The sequence below is a fragment of the Gymnogyps californianus genome, chromosome 6 (assembly GCF_018139145.2).
Source record: "Gymnogyps californianus isolate 813 chromosome 6, ASM1813914v2, whole genome shotgun sequence".
Taxonomy (NCBI): Eukaryota; Metazoa; Chordata; class Aves; order Accipitriformes; family Cathartidae; genus Gymnogyps; species Gymnogyps californianus.
The window spans coordinates 17,252,457-17,272,135 of record NC_059476.1 but is presented as its reverse complement, the minus strand read 5'-3'; the positions used below and the strand labels follow the sequence as shown (position 1 = coordinate 17,272,135).

Here is a 19,679-nt window from a genome sequence, read left to right as displayed (position 1 = left end):
ATCCTTCAGAATTTGGGGCATCTTGCTGACAAGAAATGACTTCACTGAAGAAAATCAAATTAATTCATTCTAGTAAATGAATCTAAAGAAAACTTTTTGCATAAAAAAATAAGGGCAGGATAGAGGGTAGCCTAACTGTGTAAAAGTCATGGTACCAGAACAAATTAAATCTTAGCATGAGACACAATGCATGACTTGCTGGTCCTCTTTTGAACTTATAAAATGGTTTTCAAATGCACCTTCTTCAGTCACTGATGATTCTGCATATGTACAAAATGAAAGTACTTAAGTCTCCTTAAGCAATTTATTTTACTTTTTGTCAAAATTAGACAAAGTGCAGAAGCTTTCAGTATATTTTTAATACCTTTTATATAAAAGTATAATATTTATTACTTTTAAGTAGAAGTAGCCTAAAGATTCTTTTCCGTTGTTTGTAAAACATTCATTTTTTAGATTAGATTTCTACCTCTTCTGTCCTTGCCTGAACGTGATTTTTTTTCTACACTTGAATAAAAATGCCAAAGATCATTAAGAATCAAATAATTTTTGTATCAAAAATCCAGTGGCTGTTTATTGAAAAGTCCTAAAACGTGAAACTAGGTTTACCTGGATAATTTTTTGTACCATCTGTAGATAGCCTTTCAAGGAGTTAAAAAATTTACTGCTTGCAGAATACTATTATCCATATCACAGGAATCAAGCTACATGACTCAGTTAAAACTCCTGTGTGGTAACTGGTTTTCTTTAATCTTGGGAAAAGCCATTTAATTATTCTTAGCTTCACGTTTCCTGCTGTAGAATAGGCATAACACTAGTTCCCTATTTCACATCTGTGAGATGATGGTGAATAAGATGTTTGCTAGATAATGTTGTAATGAGGACTCAAGTGATTTCACAAGTGAGCCCTATTTTTTAAATTTTGAATATTAAATTCTTTAAACACTTGGGGTTTTCCACTCTCAAAATATACCTGTGAAGGCCTGACAATGTTCAAACACTATGAACACACCATTCTCAGCATATAGAAACAGATGGGTAAAATGCAAGGTAAAACAGTGTTCGTTATGTAGGATTGTAAAATGAGCTACAAAATGGATACAGATGAACTCAGAGCAAAATTATCCATGGAAACAAGCCACAGTCAGGTACATGTTATGAAAAGCCACAAGCTAATCTTGTCTCTAAGCAGTGCAGATACAGAAAATGATAATTTGGTGTCCATTTCCTAAACCTCAGATAAAGGCACCACTCAGCAGAAGGACCAAAGGGGATTGTTACCTGGGTAATCTGAGGGCAGTGCCGAAGGCTGCGAAGACTGAGAGCACAACCCCCCCCCGCCACGTTGCAATTAGCCTAAAATATTCTGACAGTCTCATTGGCTGGAGAATGAAATGAAAACTCTTCAGGGGTGGGTTTTAAAACTATTGCACACGCCTGAGACAGGACTATTGAGATAAGTTTTATCATCACCAGGAAGTCTTCCTTTTCAAACTGCACATCTGACGTGTATACACAGAAATAAAATAAAAGCAGGAGCGAAGAAGTGCCTCAGAACAATACCAAAGGGAAATTAATTTCGGGGTGCTGAGGCATACAGATCCACCCCGGGAGCTCTTAGTTGCCCAGGGCACCCCCCGCTTCTCTGGCTGCGCCCAGGGCCTCTGAGGGGGCTCCCATCCCCTTCCCTCTGGCCCAGTGGCAAGCTGAGGCTCCTCCCAGGCCTCAGCTGAACTCCATGGTGGTCACGTCAGAACCTGGCCACCAGCCCTGTTGCCCCAGGCCCACCACTGACCTGGGGCCGGCCTCCTCGCCATGGCCTTGCCTGGCGACCACCGGGCTGCGACTGGGCCTGGTTACCATCACTTGGCCTGACCCTCACCCTCATCTGCAGCCTTGCATTCCCAGCCTGGCTTCATCACCACCACTGAGGACGTGTCCCTGGGCTGGGGCTGCCCCCGGCTGCCCCCGGCATGCCCTGCTCCCCGGCTGGGGGCAGTGGGACAGGCCCTGGCTAGGGAGGCCCCGGCCCTTGCGGCACCCTGACAAGAACCTTTTGTCAATATGACTTCTCTAAGATTTTAAATACCATACAACAGAATAACGTCATCTTTGTTTTACTATTACATGATTATTAAATGAAACATTAAACAGATCATATTTTTTATATATATACGAAATTATCTAGTATTTGAAAGTTGCTACTGGCCGTTCTTCCTGCAGCATGTTTTGTATGCCATCTGACAGCAAGGGAGACTTAAGAAGATCTAAACAAAAGTATCCATCCTGGTGTTTTTCGGACCTTGAAATTAGTCATTCCACAACCTCATGGAACTGCAATAACATTTTTGTCGTCCAAAAACGATGTAGGAGTAACAGTCATGGCTCCCAAGTAGCTTTTCAATGTACAGGGAACACAGTCATGCATATGTTATACAACTGACACAGTTTATAGAGGTTCCTTTTTTCCAGGAATTGTATTATAAGCTAGCGGCTACCTAAGCTTTGGGGTTTTTATTTGCTGCTGTTTAAAATCAAGAAAGCAGATGCAATTTCTGTGAAACAGTTTTCTGGCTGGCCTCCCAAAGGAGCAGAATTGTTTGGTATTGCATGAGATGACACCAGAAAAACTCCACAGCTTTGTTTATTTACAAATTGCACTCAACAGTAAACTAATTCTCCTACAGAAAACTATAAGAAGCAAAAAGATAAAGCATGGCGAAAAGGTTAGTGACACAGATCTACATTTGAGTACACAGAATTACTGTTTACAGTAATGTCAACAGCTTCCTGAAGCAGTGACAAGAAAAAAAAAAGACCTTTGGCACTTGACAGTTAAAAGAAATTTAAGTATAAAGCAACAGAGCCCTCCTACCTGTCACATTACAAAATACTTCTAAAAGGCACATTATTGTCTCTATGTGTTTAATATAAATAAATATTTTTAGCAAATTTGATTCTTTTATGTAAATGGAATTAAATAAAAAACTTCCTTTAGAAAACAGTCCAATATATTTTTGTCTTTGTTTGAAAGACTGCTTTTCTAAAAATATACAACGAAGGAACTAAGGCCATTATGCTATTTGGCTCAGCCTATAATTCAGCTCAGCCTATAATTCCTTTTATAATTCCTTTTTTTTTTTTTTTTTTACTTTTATACCTTATTGCTGTAATTGAAGCTAACATTGAACTCACTTGTAAATAGTGTGTTCACATAAATACAGTGGACATTTGAGAAAATAATAAAGGTTGTTTAAAAATCAAGCAAGCAAACCAACCCAAGGAGCCATAAGGCTTTAAAATATTTATCTAAAATTCTAAAAGGACAAGTTTCAAGCTTCTGATTTAGATGCACTTCTGCTATTTAGATGTTGAAACTGGCAAAAAGACAGATTCTCAATGTCCAAATGACAGTCCCTCAGTATCAAAGTGACAAATTCATGTAGGTGGAGGCCAAGGAATAAGAACAATTATTTCATACTGCTACAGTTTGCTTCTAAAAAACTAAAACTAACCACAAATTAGTAATCTTTATGACAAGGTACACCTTTTTAAATCTTTTTGTAAATACTTTAAGCAAGTATTGTCTAGAATCCTCTCTGAAAGGCATATTAAAATCTTCAAACAACAAGGGATCATGTTGTCTTTTCTCTTATTAAAAATTTCACTCACTCAACTTGGACCTTTCAAAATAAACCCATATACTATAGTGGCAAGAACAATAGAAACTGAGTGAATAGTAAGAACACTAGAAAGATAGTGTTATGAACAGTCTATTGTAAGAATAAATAGAATAAATCAAAGTCAAGAGAAAACACTTTTTAATACCATCATTGATACTCAAAAAAATATTTTGATCTTCCAAATAGAATCCAGGAGAAGAAAAAAAAAAATCACAGAATCCAAGTATATCTACTTAAATCAGCTATGCTATGTATCTGGTTTACACAATCTCGCTTCTCTATATACTGTTTAATGTTTAATGTTGTAAAAATTGTGAAGAAAAATGACATTTTAAAAATAAATTCTGACAAAAAGCTTTGTAATTTTATGAAATACCTTTGATATAACTTGAATATTGCTGGTCAGTATTTGACTTGCAATGTGTTCCACACATCGTACAATCCTGGTGCAGGCTTTGTCTTCCTTTTGAGCCATCCACAACACATGGTCATCAACCAACATTATGTTACTGGCAATTTCAATAAGAGCATCCCCAATCTGGAAGAGAAAAAAACAAAAAACCAAAAATGCTATTGTCTGAAAAACTCACAAAAATAGGAAAAGAGTACACAAGAGTACAAGTGAAAGCAGGCACTTTATTTCTCTTGGTAACCATCATTCAAAGACAGTTTTGAGTCTATTAAGAAAATTAAATAAAGCTTTTTTATTCACAATTTTAAAGCTTATCTTCTAGATACACCACAAAAATTGAGTCTCTCATTGGGCGATAAATGGAATCCCAGAATTATCACCCTCTTTCTTAAACTAATGAAAATTGACCATGCCCCTCTAAAGAACTGCTTCATGTTTAATCAAAAGACTTCTGAGAGCAAAAAAAAAAAGAAAAAAAAGAGAGAAAATATATTTGAAAGACATTTTTGTTACAGACATAGTGGGGTAAATTTGAGATATAACTCAGGTGCTGATACAAACCTATATCATCTCATTGGCTATACAGAAAGTGTGGGCTTATAGCTTTGGATGTTTTAATTCACTCTTGTGGCTAACCCAAAGTGATAAATCTTTGTTTTGCTAGATGACATTTTGCAGATTTTGGTAAGCATGACTATGTGTTTCAAATTTATATTAGTGTATTACTTTTAGAAAGAATAAACATCACTGTGAGTATTTTTTGGTGGTTATTTCAAATTGAAATGAAAATATTTACTTTTTAAAATTCTAAAACTTAATTTGAGTGAGATTTCAAAATTAATGTTACCACATTACCATTATTTTTGAAGGCAAAGATATGCCAAAGGTATACAAAGTTGTCACAAATAAACCTGAATAAAAAGGTATATAGAAGAGAAAAAATGACTGAGAGAAATATAGCTAAAGAAAAGTTCAAGAGGCTAAAAAGTCAAACTAATAGAAACAGAAAAATACGGCAAATACACAGATAATTCAGTGGGAAGGAAAAAAGAAATTCAGCAATGGTGAAAAAGGTTTAAGGAATGACTGAGGTTCTGAAGTTGGTTCTGCATTTCAATAAAAAAATACATAAAATTCACATGCATTGCAAGGGACACAGAAATAATGAGACTACGTGTGAAATTTTATGTGACTGTTCCTGAAATATTTAATCTATTTTTGAGAACATAATTACTAGATAATTCTAGATGGCTTTTGACAATGTGGCAGACAGAGTTATTGATACAATGAATAATAATAAAACACATTAAGGGACTGGAGTGATTTATGAGAAATGATTAAAGCATACACCAATCAGCTAAGCAGTAACTTACTGAGGGCAGAACAATAGTCTATAAATATGCAAAAGGAGAGAAACAAGAAAAGGAAGTAATTTATATTATAATTAAATGCATTAATGAAGAGTAAAGGTACGGCATTAAAAAATACAAAAATTTGGGCTGATATGTGTACATCTTCCTGGCAAAAAGTTGTAGTATATTGCAAATATGTCCCCAGTGCAGCTGTTGAAGCTCTCTTGTTTGAAAGGTGAACCACCAGATGGGACAAGGTACCACTAACTTGTATAAAAATCAATAATCCTGTGCTGTCTAGGAGAGGCACTCACCAGAGAGAATGTACAGAAACTGTACTAGTTTAGCTAAAATGGTTTTAAAATTATTTTGATAAATCACAGAAAACCTCTGTGTATGTATTTTCATTAATTTCTAATGGTTTTCTATAACTGTAGTTTCAGCTGCTAGTTAATTCCAAACTAATATACCTTTGTTCATATGTTGCCTTGTATTAAACAAAGTTCAATCCTATTTATAATTACATGAGTGCAGCCTCATGTGTGAAACTACTGACACTTTAACTTCACATGTATTTTTGTACCTTATGAGTGAGAGTTAAGAAATGGGTGTTAGTAAAGAGCTCAATGAATGAGGAACCTACTGAGTGAACTTGAGAGAGAGGAAAAAGTGTAAAGTTCAAAATAGAAGAAGGAAACAGAGATAAATTAGCAGAAATGTTCTAAATTATGAAAACAATAAGGGATTACAAGGTAAGAGACGTAGAGATAAGTGGTGGAGATGGAAATGTTTTGATGCCAAAAACAAGAAACTGAAACCTATTTGAAAGGTGGAAGAAATCAATTAAAAGATTAGAGATGATGCTCAGTTTTAATGGATAATGCATCAGCTGCTAGAAAAATAAAGAGGCTTTATGGTAAATCCAACTGTTTCTTTTGGATGGTAAATTTTTGTTTTGTCAGAAAGCAGTAAGATCTTATCAGGATTTTGAGCTGAAATACAGTTGTAGCTTTGAAACATGATTCTTGGAGAGCACTTAATAATACACTTCAGGTCTGGCGTATAATGATGAAATTGAAGTTGGAGGCTTTCTCAAATTGGCACTAAAATGTTAACTGTTACAATCCCCAGAGCCAGAATGGAATGAACATTGCCAAACCAAAAGAAAACAAATGTTTTAACTATAGCTATCATGTGTACAAAAATTACAGGTTATGAAATCTTTATGCAAGCAGTTACTCTGAAAATTAACAGTAAAAACTACGATGAACGTTGCTGTTCTCTATAAAAACCTATTTTTCCCATAGGGTTTGCATAACTCTCTGATTAGATTTCCCTATAAAAATGCCATACATTATGCTAAAAGTTTCTGTAGGAAGTTGCACTTAAAGACACATTATCTTCTCTTCACATGAAGTGATACATGCTTTCAAAACTCAGTGAAAACCTCCTGATGAAATGGAGAAAACAAAAGAAGCATGTGTAACTCCAGTGGCCAGATGGAGAGGCACCTTGAGTTCATTCTAATATGTTAGACATGGTAGAAATTAAAACGAAAAAGAAAATTAAACAAGTGGCTTATTGAAAACCAATTTTTATTCCTAAGCAGCAATGCCTTTGTCAGTCAGCCGAGATGGCTTAGTTGTCCTTTTTGGCATAAAGAAACAGGTCACAGTATATGCAGAACATTTGCAATCAATTTTAGAAGCTACTCTTCAGTGTGTGCCTGCATACATTAAGAACAGGGCCATATGTGAAGACTTCACTTCTAAGTGATACTTTTTTTCAGCATAGAGAAGATATCTTACATCTTCAACTTCATCCACGAAGACAATTAACTTTTCCATTATATAAGCCAAATATATTACATCCATTTTATCCGCAAAGTGGGAAGCACCTCTTGTGTAGGCTGTCAGCTGGCGGGAAAATTCAAGCACTGTTGTCAAATTGATGTGCATCTGAAAATACATCAGAATTGTTAGGTGTAATAAATCAGCTAGCTTCATTCTCTTTTAAAAACTGGGGATCACATCCATTTGTATAATGTTGGCTATAATTTCACATGGGTTTATATGCATCAGTAGTACCATGGACATAAATTTCAGGGGCATGTGAATGTATCTTCAGCATTAGGCCTTAGATTTCATTGCTGTTATCTGAAGACACCACAACAGGCCAACAAATTTTGAAGATTTTTGTCTGCTTTTTCTAGACTGTAACTAACTGGCCTCATAAAACATTATACCAAGCTACTAACCTTGCCTTGCCTATGTCTTTAGATCATCATGACAACAACAGTATCAGTGAGGGTTCATATATACAGTGGTGCATGGTGGGAGAACAAGGGACAATGGTAGTAAGTTGAAAGAAGAGAAGTTCAGACTCCTTATGAAGAAAATCTTTTCTGCTATGAGGATAGTCAGGCATTTGAACAGGTTACCCCCAGAGGTTGTGCAGCCTCCATCCTCAGAGGTTTTGAAGACCTGAGTAGTTAAAGACCTGAGAAACCTGGACTAACCTCATTGCTTACAGGAGAATGGACGGGATTCTAGAGACCTTCCTAATAATTTTATTATCCTATAATTGCACTGTCTCTCTTAATATAGTAATTATTCTTATTTAAGTATGAACCCATCTGAAAACAAATTTCCTGCGGTGTTATCTAGCACTTCTGATTGGGAAGAAATGATCAAGGAAACTGAAAGTTGTAAAAGTTAGTATGGCAGTTACAGGTCTGTGCCATCCTCCATGCTGTTCCCTGTTATGCTCTTTTTTTCTCATTAATTTCTATCCATTTAATTTTTTATTTCATTCTCTCTTTTACTTATCCATAAGAAACCATTTAAGTACTGCTTTTTTGGAAGACATCAAAAAGGCATTCTAAAGTAGGCTTCATTTCTGCAGCTCTTTTAAATATGTATTGGACAATGGCAATGAGGAAAGGCACTTCAGCTGACAAAAATCTGATACAGGACTTCAAGAGAAATTAACATCTTTCTGGTAAGAATGCATGAGGGGGAGACAAAGAAGGAACTGAAGTAAAGCACTGATGACCCTGCCAACATTACTCATGGTCATCTAGACTCCAGGCACCCAGAGAAAAAAAATATTAAAATAAAGGCAATAAATGCTGTGCACTTGTTGCTACTAGAACTTCAATTACCAAACACACACATTGTCTTTAAAGTAAAACATTTTGTTAAAAGTCCACCTATCCCAAACTTGTGGCTGAACAGATTCTTGCGAGGTATTCAACAAGATCAGTACTAGAGAAGGGAAGCCCTGGATTTCGTAACGTTACCTGACTAAAAGCATGAAGAACTTGAGTTACTTCTTGTGAATAAGGACATTCAGAATAGTTTTCTTCATCCCAACGTCCAGTTCGATTACATTTACGCCATGCCTTAGACTCTTCTGCGCCATTGTGAAAAGGAATGGAGTTAAATGAATACTGGAGACAGGGATGGTAAGCAGTTATCCCGGCCAAAGTTTTGGGCCATCTATGAACAACATGATAATAAAAAAAATCACGTAAAATTTCTTATTTAAAGGCAACTTACAATACAGCAACAATATACAGAATATATGAGAAAAAAGGCTACTTTAAATGTTACCTCATTATGTTCTACAATGAATTACTTTGTTTCCTTGGAAAATGTTAAAATTATACAGGTTTGAGTCTGGCTGGTCACACATTAATTCTGCATTAATTCCAGGAAGGTGTTTGGTATTAAGGAAAAAAATATGGATGGCATTTTCCCTACATTCATCTTTGCAGACTGCACAAAGCAGAGCAGTAAGTCCATAAGCAAAAAAACCCAAAACCCTATTACTAAATGCTGTAGAAGGTAAATGCTCAAAATGTACCTGATGATAATCTTTGCTTTGCATTTTGACCCAACACTACAAAGCCCTCTCTGCCACAAAGCCCTGAAAAGCAAAAATCCCTGAATGTATCAGAAACTAATAAACAAGATTTCAGCAGAGATTACATCTCATGGAGGAGGAAGGAGTTAGCCCTCAAAAATTAACTGTTTAGGTATACATTATTTATGTAGTGTGATTCCAAAACCGTCTCAAAACAAACTACAAATCAAGAGCAGCCAGAATTATTCTATTTAGCTCATGGGTCTATTATACAATACTCTTTTTCTGTGTATCTGCTGCATTGTCTAGAGCAGCACAACTGGGATCTATTTCTTTTGGTACCAAATCCATTGTCATTTCCAGGCTAGTATGGATATAGCAGGATCAGGTAATTGGGAGAAATCAAAGAAAACCAGAAGCGTATCATCAGCAAGTCAGCATGTCTGGAAAGGATATGGTTCTTTAATTGCACTGATGTAATGACTGAACCCAATCAATCATAAAAATATTCTGCCTGCCAGTGAAGCCACACCTTGACAATCAACCTTTGCTCAAACATACATATTAGCCCCTCTTAGTTATATAATGCAGGTCCATTTGGACATTGTTACATAATATACTGACGGGCTTTGGGCTATGTAAGTTTTCCTTGTTTCAAACAAAGAAAAGGTAAGAATAAAAATACTTTTATATGTCATAGCTAACTGTCACTAGAATAATTCATTTTGTGATATAAAAACAGTTGATGCAAAATGAACCATGAAAGGAGCTTCACAAAAAATCAAAATATGTACAGTAGTACATTCTTCTTTTGCCTCTGGGCTGAAATATTATTTTTAGTAAAACATTTACGTTAATGCAATTGGGCCACACTGAGTAGCAACTTACCTCAGAAGTAAAACTAAAGAGATAATTCTGAAACTAGTATTAGCACAGGTAGCAGAATCTGGCCTTTATGAATAGGAATGATAGGACATAACTGCATTACCATTTGCATTTCAGAATCATCTTACAAAGAGCTGGAAAACAAAAAATGAGCAAAATATGGCCATCATAGAGAAAACCTTTTAGTACATAAGGCCAGCCTATTCTGACTCACAGTGCCTAATTCTTACTGCAGTTGTGCAATTATAAATACCACCTAGGCTGGTCAACTGAAAGAACCACACTTCCCTAACAGTTGATGCTGTTTTCCTTTTTTTGCCCAATAAAAGAACTGTTCTTTCTAGCTTTGCTTTTGTGGTTCAACTCTTTCTACTTACATACTTGCTATGTTACCAAAACTTCAAAGACCTTTGTAAGAAAAATTACTGGTGTGATACCTACATCCCTGATGATAAACCTTTGGAACAATTTCAAGTCCTAATGCTGAGTTTGAGCCTAACAAATTCTCTATAATTTTAAATTCATTCCCTCAAATGCCAAAAGAACCTATGGACTCAGCATCCTTTTGATATACATTTTAAAAATGAATTTGTATGGATTTCTAGAAAGATGATCAATAGGGAGAGAAATGTGCACTCCTGTTCTTTTGATTTATATAAAATGACAAAAATGCCCCTGGTGTTAGTTTGTGCAGTCTGTAGAAATTATAGATATTTATTTATGAAGAAAAGGATGTCAGTTTATGGCAAGAACATGAACTTCATAAAGTTGTCATCTAAAAGATTGAGTATGTGTTATCTGATAGGAAGTATATATATTTTAAAAGATCTAATTAAAATACATTTAAGCATGTCCACTATGAGAAAACACAATGGCAGTTTTTGCGATGACAAAAAAAATCTATAGCTGCGATTGTCAAAGATCTCTAATGGATTTTAATCCATATATATGGATTAAATAAGTAAATAAATATGTGTTCAGCAAATGTGGTATACTCACTGGAACTGAGGTTAATGTAATAAAATAGGTTTGTAGTAAAGAGAAAACAGATTATGTGAGTTGGTTTCTCCACTTCTTTCTAATTCATTCCTTTATTTCTATTCAAACACAAGAAATAGTAGTAAAAGGCCTTTGAAAAAGTTTTAAAGGTAACTTAAAAATGAAGAGAGATTTTCAGGTCAGAAGTATTTGCAGAAAGTTCTGGCATTTAAGAGAAGCTTCCTCTCTTGTCTACTTTTCATTTCATTAACTATTCAAGCTGAATTCTTATTATAATTCACTTGGTAACAAATTACCTTCTTGATTTCTCAATGGGAATGCCATCATACATCAGTGTTATTGTCAAGCAGGTAATTATATTTTGTTTAAGAGCTTTATGCATATCATTGAAGTGTTTTAGAGCTAACTGAAAACAATACCAAATTCCACAGAATCCTTAACTTTTTCTTCAGTTTATGAGGATTAAAAAAAAAACCAAACAAAACCAGCATATGTAGATAAAAGTAAAGCTGAAACAAAAATTACATTTAGTCAACAAAACTGTGCAGACTCTGAGATTCAGAGAGCAGGACGGATGTGTTTTCTAACCATGTGATATATTGGTGGAACTGTGTGTCCTTAAGCTCACCTCAAATGATCTATTTGTTTTACTAAGTAGTTATACTTGCTATTTTGATTCTCTTCAGTGAAATATTTTACTAACAGTTTTATGTTATTTGTTACCTCTAATCTCAGCTGAACAAAACCAGCAGAACTGGAACGGATTAGAAAAGTACTGAAGATTTAATCTTCTAATGCTTTAATGCAGTGTTATCATAGCCTACAATTTTGGCTATTATCATAGCCAAGAACAATTTTGAACCCTCTCTCATTTAGCTGTAAAGAGCCTACATCTTTTGAAATTTTCCATAATCTCACACTGAGGAATTAGAAGAAAGATTCTCTGATTTTCACAAACCACTGCAGCTCTTGAAGCACTAGCTGCCATTTCCCATAAAAATCACACAGTGCTCCTCCTTCCTACTGTATTACATAAAAATGACAAATAAAATAAGTGACATCTTTGTAACTGACACTGAAGTATCATGTAAGCATGAATATGGTCTGTATCTCTATTAATATATGAAACAGACTCCAAAAACAGGAAATCATACCTGAAATCTCCCTTGTTGTTAATAACTCTTTCGGCAGGGCAGTAGGGCGCAGCCGTTTCAAGTACCACAATTTCTACTTGTTTAGTGCTATTTCCATACGAATTGTTGACTAGACACTCCCAGTCTCCAGTTGCATCAATGTCAATGCTGGATAGGATAAGTTCACTATAAAAATAAAAGATTAATTCTTGTATATACTTAATTATATAGAGATTGAGTTATTGGGTTTCTGACATTAACTTATCTTCAGAGATTTTCTATGAAAATATAAAAACAGGTTTTGCTCTATGCTATTATAGGGACAGACAATATGTGAATGATTGGTATTAAGATTTTAGCAGCACCAATTTGGATTGGCCACTCAGATTGTAACAGGCTATAGCACAGATTACAAATCATCACAAAACAATATCAATTATGTATCAATGCCCGTTCTCCTTTCCCCAAATATTATACAATGTGGGTTTTGTTGCATAACCAAGCACTTGAAAGTCAGAAATGCATTTCAAGTTGACAACGCAACCAATCCACAGAGAATGCTTCCCCTCAGCTGCAATTGCAGCCCCTAAGGCATTTCAACAGCAGAATCTGCAGCTCCTGTGGCAGCATGGGAAAAGTCTTCTAGAATAGCCATTGACTTTGGAAGCCATATATGATTTTTCTGATGAATGCAAAATGAGATGAGGCAAATGCTGATATTTCTTTCAGCACTTTACTACTCACAAACTTGTTTCACACTGTCCCCCACCAAATATGAAAGGTAGTTATTAATATCAATAAATGAAGGTTGCATTAACTCTTTATAAGTGTTAGACAAGTTAAATATAGAGACCCTTTGTGGCTTCTCTTACAATACAAACATTGTGCATGACTGCACCACACCAATATTTAGCTGCCTAAGCTAAATATTCTATGTATAATTAGAGAAGGAGGAAATAATTTCAGAAACATTTAAAATTGTCTAGAACTGTTCTGGTTAGTATTTTCTATATATTTTAAATCCGGCAAGAAGCTTTCCTTCATCTAATGGATGTAACCCAGGCCGTAATGAAGTCAATAAAGTTTAGTTTTTCAATTGACTTCATCAGGGATAGAATTTTATCTGATTACTGTAACTCTATAGATCTCATAGACAAAAATAATGCAAACTACTACATTTTAAGAAGGTAATACATTAGATCTTAAATCTGCCATTGGGCTAGAAATAAATTTTGCTACAGTTTTAAAGAAAGTACAGCTTTTGAAAGTAGTTGGGAGGGGATAAAAGGTAGTAATTATCTGAAATATTTGCTTTACACAAATGGCTCATCTTTGAATATGCCTTGTGGTTTAGACAATTAGAAATTATGTGGGAAGAAATGGAGTACAGTCAGAAAGAGGGAGAAGGTACATTATAAAAACAGAAGCACAGAATTTAAAAGTTGTTAAATTGATTTCAAATCTGTATTTAAAACAAAATCTTAAAAAATTCTACTTGTGGCCTTTGGCACTTTTGTAAAGAGCCTGACATTTTGAAAGATACACACAGAATAATTATATATAATTTATTTTTAATTTTTTGCTCTTTTAAACTTCTCTAAAAATGTCATCCTTTGTCAGTTTAAGCCTTTGTATATTATACATGCACTTTTATTAACTTGGCTACAAGAAAGGATCGAATCTAATCTCCTTGTATATAGACTACTTCTGATACACATGACAGTAGACCACAATCAAGGTAGGAAGTGATTAGACAGCTGCGTATGTAATTTTCCCTTTGAAACATGCACACAATGAAGGATGGTTTTCTCAAGTACTTACTACAGGACCATTAACTTTAAAAATCTCACATTTTTCCTATTTATCATGGCTTTGAGCTCCAAGTACCTTGTAACCCTCTATTTCATTTTTACAATGAATTCTAACATGTTTTTATTGCAGAAAATATAGGAAAAGCATTGCTAGCCATTCTCAGACAGAGTAGCTGAATATTTTCACGTCAAAAGAAGCAATTGTTCTCTTAAGAAGTCTCAGATGAGAAAGCCCAATAACAGCAGCCTCTTCGCTAACTCTTAATACATCTTTTTACATTCAGGATGAAATACTTAAGTGAAATTAGCCAGTTGATAGCAATTTTTAAATTAAATCTTCTATTTCATATGTCACAACAATCTCACATCATCTTTATAGACAACTGAGAAAGAATATATTCCTAAAGCTTATAAAAACAATTATCCATAAAAGCTCTTTTTCACTGAAACAATAGGCAGCATAAATATTCACCTGTGGCATCAAGACCCAGAGACTTCCCAAGTGAATAGAATGTATGATAGATGTGCTGAGCTTTTGATGTATTTCCTATAAAGTATCTATAATCATTGCTAACAACACAGACTTGAGAAAACTGGGAACCATGGTGACTTCAGGTAAATACAATACTTGTGCATGTTATCAGTTTTACAGTTAGTCAATATGAAAATAAATAAATATGAAGAAAAAGGGTACATTTTCCCTTTATTTAAATTGCTGAAATGTGTTCCGATGCAAATTTATCTGCCACTAAACAGATCTCCTGTCATTAGATGAAGTTTCCCAGTTTCACAGACAAATATTTACTGATACATCAGTGTTGCTTCTGGTAGAAACGCAATACTTGAACACTGGTTCAAGTTCTCTAAAATGATGAGTAAATCCTCACATTCAATCACTTTTAATCTTCTATGGCCCTTTCTTCAGATGGTGAACCAAAATAAGCCAGAATAGGTTTATGCAATATAGAAGAAGCTGTATAATGACTAGAACATGGAATTGTCTTCTGAATTGCCATCTGGCCACTGTAAATTATGCATTCATTTATATTCCTCTAGGAATATTTTGGATAGCAAGCCCAATGGTGAAACTGTTCATTTACTTACCATCTGGATATGACAAATGATAAATTGATCTTATACCCCTGGAGAATTTGGGAGACTGGATTAAAAAAAAAAAAAAAAAGTCTTTTAATTCTCAAAAAGAGCAGTCAACTGGGTCCTTTAACATTTTCTCCACTTATAATCCTTGGTGACTTCACAGTCCTGGCAGACCAAAAGGAAAGGGTGGGCCTGTATAGAATTTTAAACCTCTTCATAAAGTTTTCTAGTAGGTCAGTTAGTTACATATTTTAAGTCTTGGCACTGTTACATTAGCATGCCCAGAAGTTCCATTGTTTTTCTTACTCTTAGTAGAAAGGCATTCTTGATCTCTTTTGGCCATGGCAACAGGTCTTGATAAAAGGCAAGAACTCTCCAGTGACCTAAGAACATGGCAGGACTCTCTGGTTTAGGAGCTTGACAAGAGCACAACAGAATCAAGAGAGGACGGCACCTTTGGCTGTACACTTTTGAGTATCCTATCTCACAGAAGCTAATAAACGTCAGGCCACAAATGAAATAGTCTTGCCTCTACTATGCAGCTTTCCTAAGGATGGAGTATGAGTCAGAAAGAGTTCCTACTACCTCTACGTTAGCAATCATATCCCACTCCTCAGAGGTGTGATAGATGCTACTTTTGTGGAAATTTTTGACCTACCAAGACATAAAACAAAGTCAGACATTCATGAGATGGTGTCAAGGCAAACTGAATATGAAGATTGCTGCCTGATGAGAACAAAAGGATGACTAGCAAGCTTTTCTCAAGTTTTCTTTTGAAATTATAGTGGCCTTCTCAATAAAAACATTGAAAGGAAGAAAGAGAATATACATGTTTCTTTTTTGTACTGGGAAATTTCACGCATGGTAGGATTCCTTTTTCAAATGTGATGACTGACATATTGAAAAATTAATTAAAATTAACAGCTGATGCAATTGCATGAAAAAGTTGTTATAATATTCAATAGAAGCCCGTGGCATTTGTCATTACAAAGAGAGGAACCATAATACAGGCGGAAGCCATAGTCATGTAATCAAGTAACCTATGACAATAGATTTCTATTTGAGGCATAGTTTTGCATTGCTACAACTATGCATAACTAATTAGACAATCAGAAGTAGGTCTCATTATGCAAAGTTACTCAACTATGTCCTGAAGTAATACCTTAGCGACATTTACTGTATGCCCCAGCAGTCATTTGCATGCCAGGAAACAGAGTAACGAATAAAGAGGAGACTTTAACACCATATTTTGATTGGCTTTCCACAAGAAACGTTTTAAAGTCTGACTTGAGTTCCTGTAAGACTTGGGAAGAACGAACTACTCTTCCTGGAGAAAAATGAAAATTAATTACTCAAACAGATAACATTTAGGTTTCCTCATATTCTTCTTCAGATGGATAAATAGCAAATGCTTTTCTACAGTTCAGGCAGAAGGCCTGCATAACCTGCATCCAACCCATACCACCTTAAATTATTAATACTAACACAGAATTTTAAAAATTAGTGTTAGTCTCCAGAGTACACTGCTGCTTGGAATACAGCCTTTCACAGGGAATATAAGATTAAAACATGGAAAATGAAGAGAGAATGTGTAAATCTAGGCACTTTAACTGAACTTAAATTGCTAGTCTGATCTCTCTGACAAAATTACTTATTTACCCATGAAAGAAACAGCTTTAGAAGGCTGATGGCCTTTAAAGAAAACTTGTGTCCAGGCAACAGCAAGAGAAAATGAAGATTAAAGATTCAAGTTGGTATTCATTTTATGCTAGATGTCTAGCAAATATTTTCAGGTGTAATCAATTTGTCATACACATAGGAAATTCAATACACGATTTTCTGTTTCTTCTGACTGAATATAAAAACAAAGCATAACTTACCATTTAATGTCATCTGTAGCTACCCAAGAAACGTAATGTGCTATAACATACTTTTACTGTAATTTATCTATCAGCTAATTTGTTCACATCAGTATGCTAGGACCATGACAACATTGGATTTGACTTCAGAGATGCCAAGGAAAGGATGTAATTTTTGACAGAAAAAAACCCAACCTATTTCCAAAATGGGAGAAAAGACCCGTATGTCAGTTAGTAAACCATCTCACTTTATTTCCTTTGTATTGCTCAAATTACTTCGACTGAAATGCAAATGTTCAAAAATATTGTCACAGGCTAATATTATCCATTTGTTATGTAAACATTTGCGCAATAGGGAGATGTGTCTTCTATAGGTGGATGTCAAAGAACCTGTGACCTACATTTATATGCTATCAAATTGTTTCTTAAAATTGAGAAAACAAGTACTACTAATTAGAGTGACTCTACCAAATCATCTTCAGAAATGGAATCAGAAATCTCAATAGCTCTACAACATACCACAACGGGTTTGGTTTGTTGTATGATCCTTTGCTCTCTCATTGAGCTTGTCAGGTAGAGACAGACTACCAGCTACTGTGCTGCATTGAAGGGTGTGCATAAAGATGTTTGTATTTATCTCCTTACTCCCACAGTCCTAGAGTCAATACATGCCAGTCCGGCTAGCTGAGAACATAAAGCAGGGAGGGGAAAAAAAAGGTATCAACAGCTCTAGAGCACTCAAACCTTCCTCTTGCTGGAGAAACCTTCAGACAGCTGGCAGGTCTGTGACAGCACAGTGCTATAAAGCTATCTGAAGAGAGTACACCTGAGCCAGGGCTTATTTAAAGTACTTCATGAATCAGTTGTCTATCACTGAGCTGCTTTGTCAGTTGGTGAAAGGTTTAGGGATGCTCAAATGTGTTTATTGTTATTAATTTTGTTCTACCAGCAAACTGCTTGGTCGCAGGATGTATACAACTGCAGTCTTTTGGGGAAATGGTGCTACACCTGCTGTATGCCTTTCATCTGCCCTTAAGTAGTCTGTATACTGCAATGTTATATCTAGAGGAAGCTTTATTTCATTAGCATAAGTCTTGTGATCTGTACACTATCAGAGGTTCTTAGACAAAAATAACAGTATGACAATCAGTTCAATAGCCAAAACTGCATAAAAAGCTTTTAAAGTAAAATATTTCCCAGATGATTCAGAAGTGTTAACCTACTTATGAGAATTCTTGATTATTTGATTACATGCCACTGTGCCCAGAAAAAAAAACAAAAACAACCCAACCCAACACAAAAATCCCAAACAACACACAAAAGAAAACAAACCAAAAAACTACTACATTAATTTTACAATTTCAAATTATTTTTCAAATGCACACTACTTTGACAGAATTTCCCACTCTTCCTAGTCAGTGGTGAGGGTACAAATGCAGAAATTAATTATTTATTTAATGAATACTTTATGGGATAGAGTAATTGTATATTAGGGCTAGAATACTGACCTGTTTTATTCACTGATCTGCAAGAAATTTGGGAAGATCTAAAAAGGAGGTAAGACATAACAGGTTCCTACATAAGAACTTCAGGAACAATCTCTATTCTTTCTCCAGTATATAGTGTATCTCCAACAGTGTAAACTTTATTTTGTGATGGCCAGGAGTCATCCAATCAAAATACCATAAACAATTAAAAATAGGGTTCTTTTATCCTGAAGGGAAAAAGAAGGGGAGGGGCTGAGACCTAATTTCATGGAATTCTAGCGTGCTAATGGAGTAAAAAGGCTTTCTATAAGTCCATAAGGAATATGTTCTACAACATGTTCTCTATGTTGAATAGATTGCAATACGTGAAGAGTAAAAAGTAATTCAGTTATTTGTTTTAATATTTCTAACATGTTTTGCTTTAAAGAAATGGCTTGCTTCACCAGTATCTAGGGTGATTGACCTGGTAGAAGGAGTACCTCAAAGTCTGGACATAAGTCAGAATTGCTCTGATAATCACAGCTGATACACGGGGTTACAGACTACTGCCTGGACTGAGAGAAAAATGTATAATTATACCTTACATTGGTGTCGACAGGAAAAGTAATTTAAAAAAAGCCAGTCCTGAGATGTTCGTTCACTCCAAACTGCTGCTGCAGTGCAGCATCTCCTCAGCTGTATAGCTGCAGCTGTTTGAAGGGCCACATTAAAATCATTCTGGCCCTAAAAAAATCAAAGCAAAACTCTATTGATTCCCCCTTGTGGGGGGGGAAGTGCAAATTTTTGTTCTTAATACTGAACTTAACATTTCATTTCAGTGGCGTGGCTGGATGGACCCATACAAAGCTGCAGGAAATAAGCAGAGATGGAAGTAAGAGGTCAAAATTTAGTGCAAGGCATCTTCTTAATCTGGTCTCAACATTAAAAAAGGGATACTCTCTTAAAGTTCTTGAAGAAGGACTCCATGAAAAATTTTTTACACTTCTGACTCACTATTTTTCTAGGGTTTTTTTATTCTATCAGCCAAAAATACTTACATATATTTTCTGTGAAAATACCTGTTTCTCAGTCATGTTTCAATAAGCAGTTACCCAGA

The 19,679-nt window shown here is 35.2% G+C and overlaps 1 protein-coding gene across 2 annotated transcripts in view; it reads right to left on the bottom strand.

Moving 5' to 3' along the window:
• LOC127017856 (adhesion G protein-coupled receptor A3-like) overlaps nt 1-19,679 on the bottom strand; it is a 284,811-nt gene that overhangs the window by 127,605 nt on the left and 137,527 nt on the right. Inside the window, exons 8-11 of one of the 2 annotated variants that reach the window (XM_050899150.1) lie at nt 12,350-12,514; nt 8,746-8,944; nt 7,253-7,402; nt 4,057-4,218 (exon numbers count right to left, since the gene is read on the bottom strand). In XM_050899150.1, coding sequence (XP_050755107.1) covers nt 4,057-4,218; nt 7,253-7,402; nt 8,746-8,944; nt 12,350-12,514 — 676 coding nt within the window. The remainder of the gene's footprint in view (nt 1-4,056; nt 4,219-7,252; nt 7,403-8,745; nt 8,945-12,349; nt 12,515-19,679) is intronic. The other variant, XM_050899151.1, reaches the window with a different exon arrangement.